Source organism: Penicillium crustosum, assembly GCF_028827405.1.
Source record: "Penicillium crustosum strain IBT 35664 chromosome Unknown utg000001l_segment0_segment0, whole genome shotgun sequence".
Taxonomy (NCBI): domain Eukaryota; kingdom Fungi; phylum Ascomycota; class Eurotiomycetes; order Eurotiales; family Aspergillaceae; genus Penicillium; species Penicillium crustosum.
The window spans coordinates 6,674,149-6,688,340 of NW_026623122.1; the positions used below are offsets into that span (position 1 = coordinate 6,674,149).

Below are 14,192 nucleotides of genomic sequence, written 5' to 3' on the forward strand. Positions count from 1 at the left end.
TGTGGTTTTTGAGAGGGATTCAAAGAATATGAGTATGTTTCATGTAGTCGAGAGGTGGATGTGGCGGATATTTAAAAGTATAGCCTTCACTACCATAACTTGGGTTCTTCAGATTGGAATTGCAGATGTGATTGAACTGCGTTAGTTAGAATCTTTATATCTTCAGAAAGCTATAATAGAGAAGATGTCAAGGTGTAGAAATATAGAAATGTAGAAAAACTCCCCACCGAGGACCCAGGGATTCAAAAGAAGATATCCACCCCCAGACTAACCAAACCTTTACCTTCATAGAAGTGATTGGCTGGGTCATAACTCCTTTGCCCCCTCGTCCAAACAGATCCGCCTAGACTCCTTCGTATATAGCCTAATTCCCCCATGGCGGTACCCGGGTACAGGCCACGGGAGTTTCTTCTTACTGACCTGCTAAATCGGGGAAATATTGTTGTAGATCGACCAAGATGTGCCTTGAGGCTCAAAAAAAAATTGAGCCTAGATGCCTGTTAGGTGCCTGTCAGATCAACTTTTGCATTGCAATGGAGAAAATATCAATTTGAAAAGTGACGGTTACATCGGTCTAGAACATCGAGTGGATATTTTGATATAGAACTTTTCTTCAACCCCCCAGCATTTCGAAATTTTCTCTTACTTTTCCTTTACAATAAAAATTTTCTAACTCTGTGTTAGAATATTCAGTCTTTTTCAACCCATTAATGTCTATTGTGCTGACCATCGGCCGGAAGCTTAGCATCACTTCGCCTGCTCTTGTATTCAGTACTCAAATCTCTAATCTTAGTTCTATCCTTAGTCTCTTGTGTAGAAATAAGAAACCAACTCCCCCTTATCTTCCAGAGTGTCCGTTTCAACGCATTCCCAGGATATGATGGAAACCCCCTTGAAATGGAACGTATACAAATATTCGACTCCAGAATCCGAATCAACACTCTTCGCGGATATCACATATTCCCCAGGAATAGGCCCTCCCTCCTCCTCCTTCTTCTCCTGAGATAGAGGCGTCAGCTCCCAAACCTGGATAAGTCGATCAGTTGACAGCCTATCTGCCAAGTTTGATGACCATATCTCGATTCGGGAAGTGGCAAGTTCGAATTTCACCTCTGCCAAGCGCATGATGAACCGCACATTGTTTTGCAAAGGTTGTTCCCGCCCGGTCGAGCCCACATCTGTCTCCACACAGACATACTCCCTGTCATATGCCGTGCTAGTTGGGTACCGCGGATAAAAGGCCAGAGTCCCAGATGCGTCACATCTAGTAGTCCCTGCTTTCTGTGAAGATTTCCAAGTCCCATGCAGAGCCCGAAAGATAGCTGACGCCGCGGCCTTCTGTGCTGTCTCATGCCCAGGAATAAGAGCGTCGCGCAAAGAACCCATTGTCTTTTCCACCTCACTCTCTGTACTTGGCGTTTCTGTATTGCTAAAAGTATACCTCGCAGGAACAGCGGGCCCAGACCGACCATTGCCTGATTCCAGTGCCGAGCGGCTAATATCTAGATCCTTCCCGAACGACTCCATCAATCCGACATAGTCGCCCATGGGGAACTGACCACGGGCTAGATCCGGATGTGCTAATCTGAGACTGCGAAGACTTTGCTTCTGGTCGTCTGTTTCACAAAGCGAACCGTTGTTCTCACTCCACATTTTCCCAAGGAACCTCGCTTGCATTTCCATCACACCCCAGTACGGGCCACGGTAGAATCCGACGAATCCCAGATCGGGGATTTCTGAGCGGACGCTGCCTCCCTTGTCGAGAATCAACGGTGTGAAGGGATCCGTTTTGGAGTATTCAAGGGTTCTCAATACTTCGTCTGGTAGCAATGACAAGGACTTGTACGGCGTGAACCCAGTGGCCATGACTATCGTCGTCACATTTTCTATCGTCTTGGTGACCCCATCGGGCCCTTCGTACTGAACTGAGGCTTTCTTGGTATCTGCATTAGAATTCACAGAAGTTACCCGGCCCATCGAGGTCTGAATCGCTCCGCATCGGACGAACTCGGCGTAATCATTCCCTATGGCGACCCATGGTGGCTGGGTTCTGGATTCTTCGGCGCCATGTGGTGAATCCATGTGCGCGTATTTCTCGTAGTCACTCCCGAGCAATGAGTGGAAGTAAATATTTGTTTTGACTGCTTTTTCTTCCGGGATCGGCCCCAAGGCGTAGTCTATTGGACCCGGGGGTCGGCGGCCCAAGTCGTACATGGCTAAGTCCAAGGGTAAAAAGATGGAGTCCCATCGGGAGATTCATGTGGGAGATAAGTTGGTAGAGTCCAGAAGGGTCTTGAATGTATATGGTGTACTTTTGTCTCTTGGGGATATGGGATTCTGTGCGTGGAAAGTGTAGATGAAGATTGGCGGAGAGCCACAGCAGATGCGGCTTCAACGCCTGACATGCTGCCGCCGATGACGACGACCTGACCATTCACGTCTTTGGTTTCATTAAAAAATGGTTGCTCTCGCTCATAATGGAGGGAAGAACTGTGGATGATTTGGCCTTGACTTTGGAATTGCTTAAGACCTGGTATATCCGGAACATACTGCTGGGCAAAGTATCCAGAGGCGATGACGATCAGGTCAACATCTTCCGAAGATACTCCATCATCCGGTAATCCATATTCTGACTGAGCTTGCTTCGTGCTATATATGGCCATGAGTCAATGTCCAGCTCGAGTACAGCGACACACGAGGATAATAAGCTCCAACATACCTTTCCTGAACCCATTGAACATTCCACTTCGGATCACCTCTATTCTCAACCCTCCGTATAGTGTTTACTACTCTACACCCTAGCCGAAGCACATGGGTTGGGATATACCGCTCCGCATAACAGGCCAAATAGTCTCCAACCTGTCTCGCCTGAGGAAAAACAGGAACATCCGCATCAGGTATCACAGACTCCCAGGATAAATCCGAAAACGCAACCGTGAAGCAGCTGAGGTTGGTGCGCATTCGAGGGTCTAGTGTAACAACGGGTGCATTCACCTGATTGGGAGAATGATGGTGACTTGACCACAGACCTCCGACTTTGTCCTGACAGTCGAAGATTATTGGAGAGAATGTCCCGGGCGGGAAATTATGAAGCAGGGTTTTGGCAGTGACTAGGCCCGAGGGACCGGCGCCTGTAGGATGCGATATTAATGTTAGGTTGGATATACCACCTGGAGTTGTGCCCGCGGGGTCTGACTCTCTACACTCACCGATTATTGCTACTTTCTTGGGTGACATCCTGGGGTTGGAAGCGAGGACTGTAAGATTCAGAGAGCGTTATTTTTTCTCTTTGTCTGATGTATAACTGGCAATATAATCAATATACTAACATTAGGAGTAATCCAAGGCAGACTCTAGTTGTCGCTAAACTTACCCCGCTTATATCCACTTGAGAAACAGCTCGGGTCTCTTTCTATTTTCATACAAGATATTTACATTTAAATTAAAGAATCAATTTGAATAGTTAAAACGTAGTATATTGTATAACAGCAATGATTAGTTACAAGTTCCGCGAATAATAGTAAATTAAGTACATCATGAACCAACTGGCGTAACCCTCACCCATGTGACTACACCCACATCGGGTATAACACTTATACTTCAAACATTATTTAGACACGTATACATTGATGTCCTTTGTATCTTGTACATCTCCTCAAAATTCCAATTCTTAAAAAAAAAGGCGGAGCATATCACTCTCGGCATGCATACCAGCAAATCATGACGTTAACGCCAAGCATAAACCATAGCAACCAGGGGTTCATGAATTTCCCCATGGAGCAACCCGTAACGGGTAATTTTTCTGGCCCCCAGGAAAAAAAGGCCACTTTAGTGCCAGGATTGAGTTTCCCCATATTTGACAGGCGCTCTGGAGTGCGAGTGGCGGGAGGGGGAAGAGGAGAGAGAAAAGTTCGAGAAAAGGCCTAGCGGAACTCTATTGTATTCGCATTGACGTTTACATCCCCGTGCTCGTGCTCATACCCATAGGGACTTTGTGTGCAAATGGTACTTTCGGGCTCAGGAGACTCGTTGTAACCATTCAGTGACTTGGATTTGGGGCGAGTGTAGATTGGGCTTGTAGGCTTCGTTGCATTCTTGCTCGGTGACCAAGGTGTGGACATTTCTCTGCGTCAGGGGACTCTTGCACTGGTTCTTTTTTCGGAGGAGTTCCTTTTCCGCGAAGGCGGATGGTGATAGTTTTGATAGTGTGTTTCGGAGTCGTTTAATGCCACTGGGGGCGGATGGCGGTATTTGAGGTGGACCGAATGGGTTGTCGGATCTCCATGGGTATTCTGGAGTCACGGGTTGGACGTCCTTCTGCGGAGACAGTGTTCTCGACATTTTGTGAAGATTGGGCGAGTTCCCAGCATCTATGTAAGATGGTTCGAGTTGGGAGGATTAGAATGCGTGGAGAGGGGTTGATTTTGATTAAGTAGGGACAATATATAGGTAATCTACTTTGGCTGGGCATATTATCTAACTCCGCGGGACCCGCGAGGTTGTGCCTTGTAGTATCATTGGATCCCCAAGTATATCCTCATTTAACACGCAGTACTTTGTAGTCGCTAGTCGCTATACTTCCCCCACAAGTTTTTCTGGGTCATGATCGGCGGATGCATACGAACTTACAATATAGACTGATCTACGATTGGGGCTCACCGGTAGGTATTTGACGATCTTCCACACCAATAATAGTTCTATTATATAAATAATGATGATAATGGCCAAAAATCCGGTGTAGCGTACTTACGTCATATCGGGAGGAAGATGCCGATCAAGGGTGGTCTTGGCATAAAATGTACCAGGGAACCTTTGGAAAATGGGTTCTTCTTGACGAATAGGAAACGGGGAAATCGAATAGACCAATCATCCAAGGTTGGCCAGGCCATAAGGCGTGGAAAGTATAGAAAAAATACTATGAAAACCCAAACTGAGCAGGTGATAGTCAGGGTTTATCACATCTATACATCTATACGTCTATACAGGTAGACGGTAATCAACTCTTTCAAATGTCAATTCAATTCCATACTTAATAAGTAAACCGGAAACTGGGGTGATCATCCCCAGCATTCTCAAGTTCCTCTCTGGGCCAATGGTATCGATGATCCCTCTTACCCTGCTCACGTAGCCGATTTTCACGGTATACATAACCAATGAACACAGTACATGCCAGACCACAGATCCATACCATCCCTAGACTGACACCAAACCCAGTTTTGTATGTTGGAGCCTCCGAGTTAAAGAAGACATTGCTAGCCACCAGACCGCCACAGTTACCGAAGCCGATCTGCATGGCTGAGGCGATAGATTGCTTATAGTGCCCAGCCATGTTGTTACTAACCCAGCCCAACAAAATCGGCTGCGTCATATATCCTCCACCCGTGATCGCGTATAGGGCGAAATATCGGGCACCGACTGGCACTGACTCCTGACATATGAGAATAATGTACCCAATTGTGGCGATGACACATCCGATCAATGTGAATGTGAATCGATGGCGAAGTCGGTCGCTAACGAAGGCTGTAGCTAGTGCAATTACTGTTGCAACGATGTAGATCGGAATACTCATTACTTGAGCTCGGACAGATGTCCAGCCAAGCTGGCGGAGGATGGTTGGGGTGAAGAACGATGTTGCGTAGCCCGTATTGACAATTCCAAAATACATAATAGCACTAAACGTGATTTGTTGTTAGTGGACAGTCTGCATGGAAGAAAGATACTCAAGTTTACCCAAGATAGATCTTGACATCTGAGAATGTGCGCTTGATTGCCGGCTTGTCAAAGCGATTCATTTGCGCTTCACCACGGTCTTCCGATAGACGTCGAAGCAGCAAAGCACGTTCCTCATCATTTAGGAAACTAGATGTTTCGGGCCAATCGACGACGAGGAATTTCGCAGCAATTCCAGTGAATACTGTAAGTAGACCTTCGATGATGAAGATCCAGCGCCAGCCGCTGTATCCTCCGACACCGTCCATCTGGGCTATTCCATAAGCAAGAAGCTAGGAAATAATGGTTTAGTATAGAACAAAATCATCGGGCAGGTAATACATACTCCACTGATTGCACCTGCCATAATACTAGCGCTGAAGAAAATATTGAATCGCCATTGCAACTCGTGGCGCTTATAGTACATAGCAATCAAGTAGATGCAGCCTGCATTAGAACATTAGCATTTGTGCTATCAAGGGATCGAAGGCTACCCAAACCTGGCATTAATCCAGCCTCAAACAAACCGAGCAAGAATCGACACGCAACGAGGCCACCGAAGCCCTTCACAACACCTTGGCATGTTGTAACAACGCCTAATATGATGGAGGTTAATTCCAGTCCCTTCATCTATGGCAGTTCAAACATACCCCAGCAAAACATAATCCCACTCAACCACCAAGATGGAGATACCTTTTTCAAAAAGAGATTGCTAGGAACCTCGAAAAGGATATAGGGAATGAAGAAGATAAACAGTGCGATGTTGTAATCATGTCCCTCCATGCCCAAATCCTTTTCGAGACCTTGGATTCGCGCATTACCGATATTTATACGATCAAGGAAGGCGAGTAAGAACAAAAACATGAGAATAGGAACGACATGGATGTCAAGTTTCCGTAGGAGTCGTTTCTCAGCCTTTGGATCTATGTCTGGCACGGAAACCGCGGACTTGACATCCTCGACCGTCTCGTCGTATATCTTTTCCTGGTCCATTTCAGATCGTCCTTAAATAAAAACAAGCAGCCACCAGGATGATATGGTGGAATATAAACTCTTTTTAAATAAATGGGGCTACTCCATAGTATCGTAGTCCCGTCTGGGGAAATCCGGGGTCCCCGCACGAGACCTTCATTGTTTTGATTCATTCCGCATTCTTCGATCGCAGTCGGCATTTGGTTCCGCCCCCAAGAATGCCAAGATTACACGGCTTAGTACCTAGCTTGCTGCCCGTCCTGGTATCTAGGCTTGGCTTTGTCTATACCGAGTATTTGATCGCAGGTTTGTTGGGGGCTAGGCCCTTGCAAACCTATTCACCGAGTTAGAGAGAGATCTAGATCGAGGTCTTGATATTGTATATACCCAACACCCTAGTCCAAGAGCGGGGTATTCCTTTACAATTTAGGATTTGACGTGGCGTTGACATGTTTAAGTTTGTGGCCAGTGAAGCCGATCCTATTTAAGATGACGGAACGCTACCTCGGAATTCTACCGCATATTGCCGTGCAGGTACCTTCTTCCGTTTAAGCAGCTCGACAGTTGGAATAACCGATATAAATATAGCCGAATATTGAATTCAAGTGCTAAGCTAAAGACGACTAGAACTTGACCTTCTCATGTTGTTTATTATCACGATCAGACACTCTTGCGAATAGTCGGCTCCAATGGGAACACCTGCTGATCCTCTACAACATCTTTGTAGACTATATCCCATCGTTCTTGGAGTTGCTGGGGCGTTTCCCATGCATTTTCAGGGTCTCGCAGCCAGATTCTCAACAGATGACGCCTAATACAGTCATACCGTTAGCATCTCCATAAAAGAACAGCATATGTGAAAGAACAAGGACGCACTCTTTACCGGGCTCATCTCTAAACCCGTTCCGCGCGTGGAAAATGCTAAGATTATTCACATATTGGACATCGCCTTTCTGGAAATCCAGAGCGGCACTGTGCTCTTCTGCCAAGAAGTGCAAAGCGTCGAGTGCCTCGGCTTGGGCTTCCGTGATAGGGGGGATGTCCTTCGATCGGGGCTGAGCCAGGAATCCAGTGAAGTATCGTCTTGCGTACTGAATTAGGACCCTCTCAGGGGTGGTGGCAGTAGCTGGTTGGTGGTATAGAAGTGGGCGGAGGGTGTAGGGACTGGCCGGGTTATTGAAGCTGAACAGTGTTAATTTGCAAATACTCTCTCTTGGTACTTGGGGATTGTTACCCGTCGACTGGCCAATCCTGGGACAGAGTGTGGATAAGATCGGGTCTTTCCTTGGCCAGGATGTTGTATACATGCCAGCTGCTAGAAAGATAGCTTTCTCCTCCCTCTGCGGCTCGGTTCAAACAAAGGAGTGAGACGATATCGCCGGCATCAGTGTGGAAAACCTGCTTATCAGGCGTGTTCGAAGGGGCCCCGATAAGTTCCCTCTGGGTGGTGCTAGTGAGGTCTTTGATGTGGGATATCACGGGTGAAGTGTTATTGGCCAGTCGAGCGTATTGCTGACGTCCTCGAATATTGCCGATGTGAGAAGATACACCGGCATAGATGATAATGTTCTCCTCTCGAGAGTAATCATCAATGCGCAAACCCCGAAGAACGACGAATCCTCGACCGGTGTGGATCTCCTTCGAAAGGTCTCGAAGAACAGGCCGCAGGGTGGGGAGAGGGAAAGTCGACTGGTTGATATGTCCCAAAGATAAATTAAGAGCTTCTAAATTAGCAATGGTATCTTAATCCCACAGTCACAATTACCCACCTTTGAAGCTCTTCAAAGCAGCGTCAATTTCATCCAGCTGATTATCGCTCAACTGATAAACCCAGTCATCCCGCTTCTCGACATCTTTTCCTTCCCAGACCAGCGGCGATACTAATTTCTGCGGGAAACCCGCCGGCAAAGTGGTCTGGAGTGTCTCGGTCTCCTTTCGACGACGAGTACGCTCCTTGTACTTTTCATATTCAGGGTGGTACTGAATATCGGGTTGGGCGGGCACAGTGATAGTCTGAACAGCGGACATATTGTTTATAATGCAAAAGACGATTGGAAGAACAGCAGATGTCAGATATGTCAGATATGAAAGACCATTTAAATAGCGCAGATTGATCAGCTTTGCGTGGTTAAACCTTGTGATCGCGCCATGGTGTGCTGTTACTCAGAATGTGCTGGCTGTCACGACATTAACCCCGCAAAGCGCGAGATCACTCTCGCAGAACCAGGATCGCCTTCTCAATAGCGCATCGTGGCCTGATTACTTAGCTTCAATCTTATAATCCTATATCAACACAAGCTTTCGCTTTCGGGGGTGGCGTCCAATATTGGGTCTTTATTTTAGCCTTTCCATTTGTAACCATACTAAGCCAGGCTCACTGGAGTCCATTGTATTCTCAGCAGAAACCTCCACGAGCAGTCCGTACACTACATATATGGATGTATGTTATGAGGCGCACAAAGAAAAACCAGCGATGCCTTCAACGTCTTCTGTCTCAACCCACTACTAAATTTTGAAACGCTCTGGACTCTTACTTTGGAATCTGGGAATTCCGATGGAGTCTGCCACATATTTCTAAACTGCTCATCCTTTTTTCTTTTTCATGGCTGCAGCAGGTAGTGCTTGCTTTTTTTTTTTTTTGCTTTTGGGTAGGACTTGATCATAGTGTGCCCACTACTCTTGCAATTGCAAGATGTCGCTTTCATGCCGAAGGTGAGAGGAAATAGGCATGCGAGATAACGAAAAATCCCCAGCTGTTTGTGCGAAACGTGTTTCTCCTTATCAACATCTGTGTATCTTCGAGTGACTTGTATTGCAAGCAATTTCTTCGTAAAGAGAGCAGTGCTCTTCCTTCTCACCAATGCACACAAAAAAACTGCACAGCTTGAAGAGTATAGAGTTCGTGATCAAACGACACATACGTTTGTTGCATCGATAAGAGGATGAACGATCTCTCCGGTGAGATTTCTGTCATGGATGCAAAGCTGACTGATGATGTACAATGCAGCCTTGGTATATTGAACGATCTCCCGGCGACTGCGTAAACCCGCGGAGATGTTTACTGGAAGGTCGTTGCGCAGACATTTCTCTTTCAACCCCAATAATTCCTCTTCGGTTTCTTCAATTTCCTATTCCTCGCCGCGCAAGATTGTCACACAGAGCTTGAGTGTGATGCCAGGTCCGCTTCCAGCGCGCTCGGTTATATTGGATTAGACGGGGATGGGGTTTGAAGAAACGCAGAAAGTTGGCTTCTGATGCGGCAATCTCAAGGAGAATCATGCCAGTCGAAATTGTTTACACCAATTTTGTAATTGTAGGCCTTATCCATCGCAACTGTAAACTCAGCTTTCCTTTGATGTTGGAGAGAATTGCGCGACTGTGCTTCGACTGCTTGGAGACGGCATTATGATTTCCATTAAATTAAAGTGAGGTGAAAATGGGGAAAGGCACATCGATTATCTTCTCCCCTATGGTTTGAATATCGGTCAAGTCATCCACCTGCTATTGGTGTTTTATAGACTCGGAGACTCATTTACTCACTATATTTAGTACAGCGCTGGTCATCCAAGACAGAAATTAAGACATAAGTTAAGACTGAAGTCTATACATAGTATAGTATTAAAAATTGGACTTAGGCCCTGGAGAAGAGGGTTTAGGCCCGAGAGCCGCCTGGCCTACGACCCCCCCTCTCGCTATGTGCGCCTTTGCAGACCTGAAGTCTCCGAACCCCGTCAATTACCACGGATTACTCACAATATGGCACCTGCTAGTCAATGTTGTGTAGCATTTTGCCTTGCAAACATTTACACGTGACTGGTTTGAGGTCCGAAACACACGATCGATCAAATAATTATGGCACTACGGCTGAAATAATCCCGTGTCAAATGATTGACTATTCTCAAATTTCCCGTTTCAAGAGAAAAGCCCTGGCTATCTAAGGGGCCGGGTATGTGCAGATCGGAAACCATGCACCAATCAACCCAGCAGGATATATACACGCTAACTTGACGGTGCGTGCATCATGCAGTGTTCAGCAAAAAGCCCCCAAACATAAGACCCAAGCGCTCAATGTGACTAATTCTGGAACTCTTCCCGCCCCTGATAATAAGATTAAATCTGACTAGACTTACTTAGTTACTACTAGCTTCTTAAATTGTCGTGATTGGCAAATAAATGAGTTCCCCAGCCCGCATGAGCTTAGACCCTGAAAAAATTCCACTCTCTTTCGCACTTGGGTGCTTGCTAGGAAACGGTTAAGATGGCGGCTTGGTGGTTTATGTTACTTTGGGTATTGGGTCCCTCTTTTGCCAACGCCGGAGTCATGGATCTTGCCAAGAGAACAGTCTTGTCAGATCTATCTGGAGGATTTTGTCGCAGTTACAGATTTGGAGGTATGCGGAGAAAATGTCTACGTATTCTAGACCTCGGATGCTTATTGTGCAGCGGATATTGCCAACAATGTTTTATACATGGTTGGTCTGGATGGGGGACTCATTCCAGATGATGGGGACGCTTCGAGTAAGTCAAAAGCTGTTTCGCCAATTTTATCCTGGTATACTTATGTTGTTTCTTAGACAATTATCTTGTGACGCTCGATCTCACGTCTTCTTTCTCCACCTCCGAGGGCAAGAACTATAAGATGGCCAAGATCGACACCGACGTTCCCAAGATTAAAGACATGGCGGTTTGGTCCAACGCGGATAACTCGACATTGTACCAGTATGGAGGGAGATTTCTGGAAAACATCACATCCGAAGACACGATATGGACCTATACAACCAAAGACAAATCATGGAGCAAACAGGATGGCACCATTCAGCCCTCGAGACTAGAGTACGGTGGTATGTTGAAATTCGATCGCTATACCGAGATGTGGTTCTGACATCGGCTTTCTGTCAGTGTATACGAATGCGCCCGCTATCCAAGCTGGCTTTTGGATAGGTGGTTATCGGGCTAGTGGTACGACAGCTTCAATCACAGACTCGACAAGAGATTACGCCACGGGGATGATTCAATTAAATACTACAACCGGGCAGTACACAGCTCTCGATGGGCCTTACGAAGCTGTCGAGGAAGGTTCGCTTTCATACGTGCCAGTTGGCGACAAGGGAATTTTGGTGTATATTGGTGGTGATGTTCCCTCGATTAAGGATGGGATCAACGCTACGATGAGCGCGGTAAGCTCTGGGAATGCCTGTATGAAAATCAGAATACTAATAAAGATCTCAGAACTCATGGAGCCATGTTCAAGTGTATGATATTGCTGGAGCGAAATGGTATAACCAGTCCACGATGGGAACTGTAGCGTCCCGAACACAATTCTGCGCCTCCGTGCAGCACGACGAATCCTCGTCCTCATATCAGATATACGTTCTTGGAGGGGCAGATCTGAAATCCAAAGACACTATTCTAGATGTGTGAGTGGTATTCATTCTGTCGTGATCCCCGCGCCCCGGCCTGACCCTTTCTTTTAGAAATTACTTATCAATTCCGTCCTTCAAATGGTATTCTGCTGCCCCTCTTGACGACCCTCGCATGACCCTCATGTGTGTGACATACGGGCGTCAGATCTTTGGAATTGGCGGAAGACTTGCCTGGGCAGATGATGGTCAGGCAGGCTGTTACGATGCTCCAGCCTTCATATATGACGCTCAATCCGAGGTAACGCGATCGTCCTTTGATGTGAGTACTCCACCCTCTTCAAAGTCGAGTTCAATAAACTAATAGCTGAACAGCCCACTCTATCTTCATTTTCCCTATCTTCTTCGACGGCCAACGATATCAAGGCCTCACCATCTCCCTCATCGTGGGCTGATCCAGCTTTTAAAACTCTATTTGGAAAGAGTGCGGCAACAACCAGTACTACTGCTAATAACAAACCCTCTTCCATATCCGAGCCACAGGAAGTTAACACATCCGACCCATCGACCAAGGGTGCTATCGCCGGAGGGGTTGTCGGTGGTGTGGCTGGTCTAGCCCTGATCCTAGGCCTGCTATGGTTCTTCGTTGCAAGGAATAAAAAGCAAAAGAATGCAGAATTGGCTATGCCGAAATTGGGTGAGGCTGAGGTTGTAACACATCAAGTGCAGCCGATGCCTGAGCTTCCAGTGGGTGCCAGAGATGGGCGCGCTGAGTTGCGAGGGGAAACCCACATGCGTTGGGAACTTCCCGCGGATCATAAGAGGGAAATATCCGAACTAGACAGCGGAGGGAACAGTTAATTAGTGCCCAGTGCATATAAATCGATCGTAATGAGAATTCAATCAAGAAACGATTGGCATTTGGCCGCCTGAAAGTCACTTTCATCGCCGTTTAGGTTGTTTTCCAAGATTTGCCATTGAATGGGTTTGTTTTGAGGTGGCAATTCACAGCGACTATTCAAAGGCATAAAGGCTGGCAGATGAGATATGCCAACTAGCGTAATTTAGGATATTACTATAAAACTAGATGTCAACTTTATCCGAGTGAGGGTTTGATACACTAATATTGTCTGATAGGGAAATAAAGCCACGAGCGTATTGAGGTAGCTGCCAAGAGAGGCAGAAAGAGAGGAAGCAAGGTCCTACCTGCCCGAGGTAGTAATGCGATGTCTCCATTGTCTGATATTCTTCAATTCGGATTGAGGCCAAGGATGCACAGTGATAGTGCATTTTCCCTCCCTGGCTGGGTGGAAGATTTCTCGGATTTAATCTACCTGCCAGTTGTTTCTATACTCGGCGCTTGACTGGGGTAAGAGTGTCCTCCGCGTTTCCTCATGGACGCCATTCTCGATATCCCCTTCGTCTTGCACCTCTGGGTGTGAAATACGCTGGTAACCGGCAGATTGCGATTGTGTGCTCATCCAACCTGTCCGATACCCAGAAAGCCGAATAAAAGCTATCTGTATAATGTTGCGGGATATCAGTCACTACACCACAAACCTCATTTAGGTAAACTCACCTTAGCAGCGAAAACAAGAACAACTGCCGCAAAAACCATCCAAGACGTACGATGTTGATGCTTTCTCCAAGGGGCAAAGCAACTCCTCTGATATCCCAGTTGCAACTCACACGCGTTGTCCCCATGGTTCCGGTCCTTGAAAGGCCATGCCCTATCGTGAAGACTTCGAAGACCACAACATCGGAATTCATCTTGGATTGACCGAATAGCGTGCGAATTCTTTGACTTGAAGAACTCCTGCCATTGTTGATCTAGGTTACATGAGAGAATCCTGTCGGGAAAGAGGTACGCAAGTGCTAATGTGGCCACGATGGTCGATATGACCGTTTGAACCTGATTGAGTATGGGAAATATTGTGGTCCATCGAATCGTTTCATTGTTTGAACGGGTAGAAAGTATTCGTGTGACTATGAGTGTGAGTACCATGATTGGGGATATGAGGGTTGTAGTAGCTGGAACCCATGTCGGCAAGGGAAGAAATAGTGTGGCGGTGCGAGCCCAAGATATCCTGTTCCGCAAGAAGTCTATCAGTCACTATCTTGGTTTGATATATTCCACCTGGACCTATGATA

The 14,192-nt window shown here is 46.6% G+C and overlaps 5 protein-coding genes across 5 annotated transcripts; 1 reads left to right on the forward strand and 4 right to left on the reverse strand.

Annotated features, from left to right (window-relative positions):
- Positions 1-801: 801 nt before the first annotated feature.
- N7487_002535 (uncharacterized protein) lies at positions 802-3,255 on the reverse strand (the record flags this gene model as incomplete). The annotated part of the gene is made up of 4 exons (XM_056870282.1): positions 802-2,216; positions 2,432-2,649; positions 2,720-3,131; positions 3,210-3,255. Coding segments are annotated over 4 exons (2,091 nt in total), but the record flags the coding sequence as incomplete, so codon positions are not given.
- Positions 3,256-4,017: 762 nt separating this feature from the next.
- On the reverse strand, positions 4,018-4,341 carry N7487_002536 (uncharacterized protein; the record flags this gene model as incomplete). Its single annotated transcript, XM_056870283.1, has 1 exon — positions 4,018-4,341. One exon carries the CDS (start codon positions 4,339-4,341, stop codon positions 4,018-4,020), a length of 324 nt encoding a protein of 107 aa, XP_056735067.1.
- Positions 4,342-5,029: 688 nt separating this feature from the next.
- Positions 5,030-6,702, reverse strand: N7487_002537 (uncharacterized protein; the record flags this gene model as incomplete). The annotated part of the gene is made up of 5 exons (XM_056870284.1): positions 5,030-5,672; positions 5,731-6,002; positions 6,056-6,156; positions 6,237-6,305; positions 6,360-6,702. 5 exons carry the CDS (start codon positions 6,700-6,702, stop codon positions 5,030-5,032), a joined length of 1,428 nt encoding a protein of 475 aa, XP_056735068.1.
- Positions 6,703-7,341: 639 nt separating this feature from the next.
- N7487_002538 (TauD/TfdA family dioxygenase) lies at positions 7,342-8,709 on the reverse strand (the record flags this gene model as incomplete). The annotated part of the gene is made up of 4 exons (XM_056870285.1): positions 7,342-7,492; positions 7,558-7,863; positions 7,916-8,402; positions 8,451-8,709. 4 exons carry the CDS (start codon positions 8,707-8,709, stop codon positions 7,342-7,344), a joined length of 1,203 nt encoding a protein of 400 aa, XP_056735069.1.
- A 2,230-nt stretch (positions 8,710-10,939) lies between these two features.
- Positions 10,940-12,902, forward strand: N7487_002539 (uncharacterized protein; the record flags this gene model as incomplete). Its single annotated transcript, XM_056870286.1, has 7 exons — positions 10,940-11,072; positions 11,125-11,199; positions 11,256-11,522; positions 11,581-11,858; positions 11,911-12,098; positions 12,156-12,363; positions 12,417-12,902. 7 exons carry the CDS (start codon positions 10,940-10,942, stop codon positions 12,900-12,902), a joined length of 1,635 nt encoding a protein of 544 aa, XP_056735070.1.
- Positions 12,903-14,192: the final 1,290 nt, after the last annotated feature.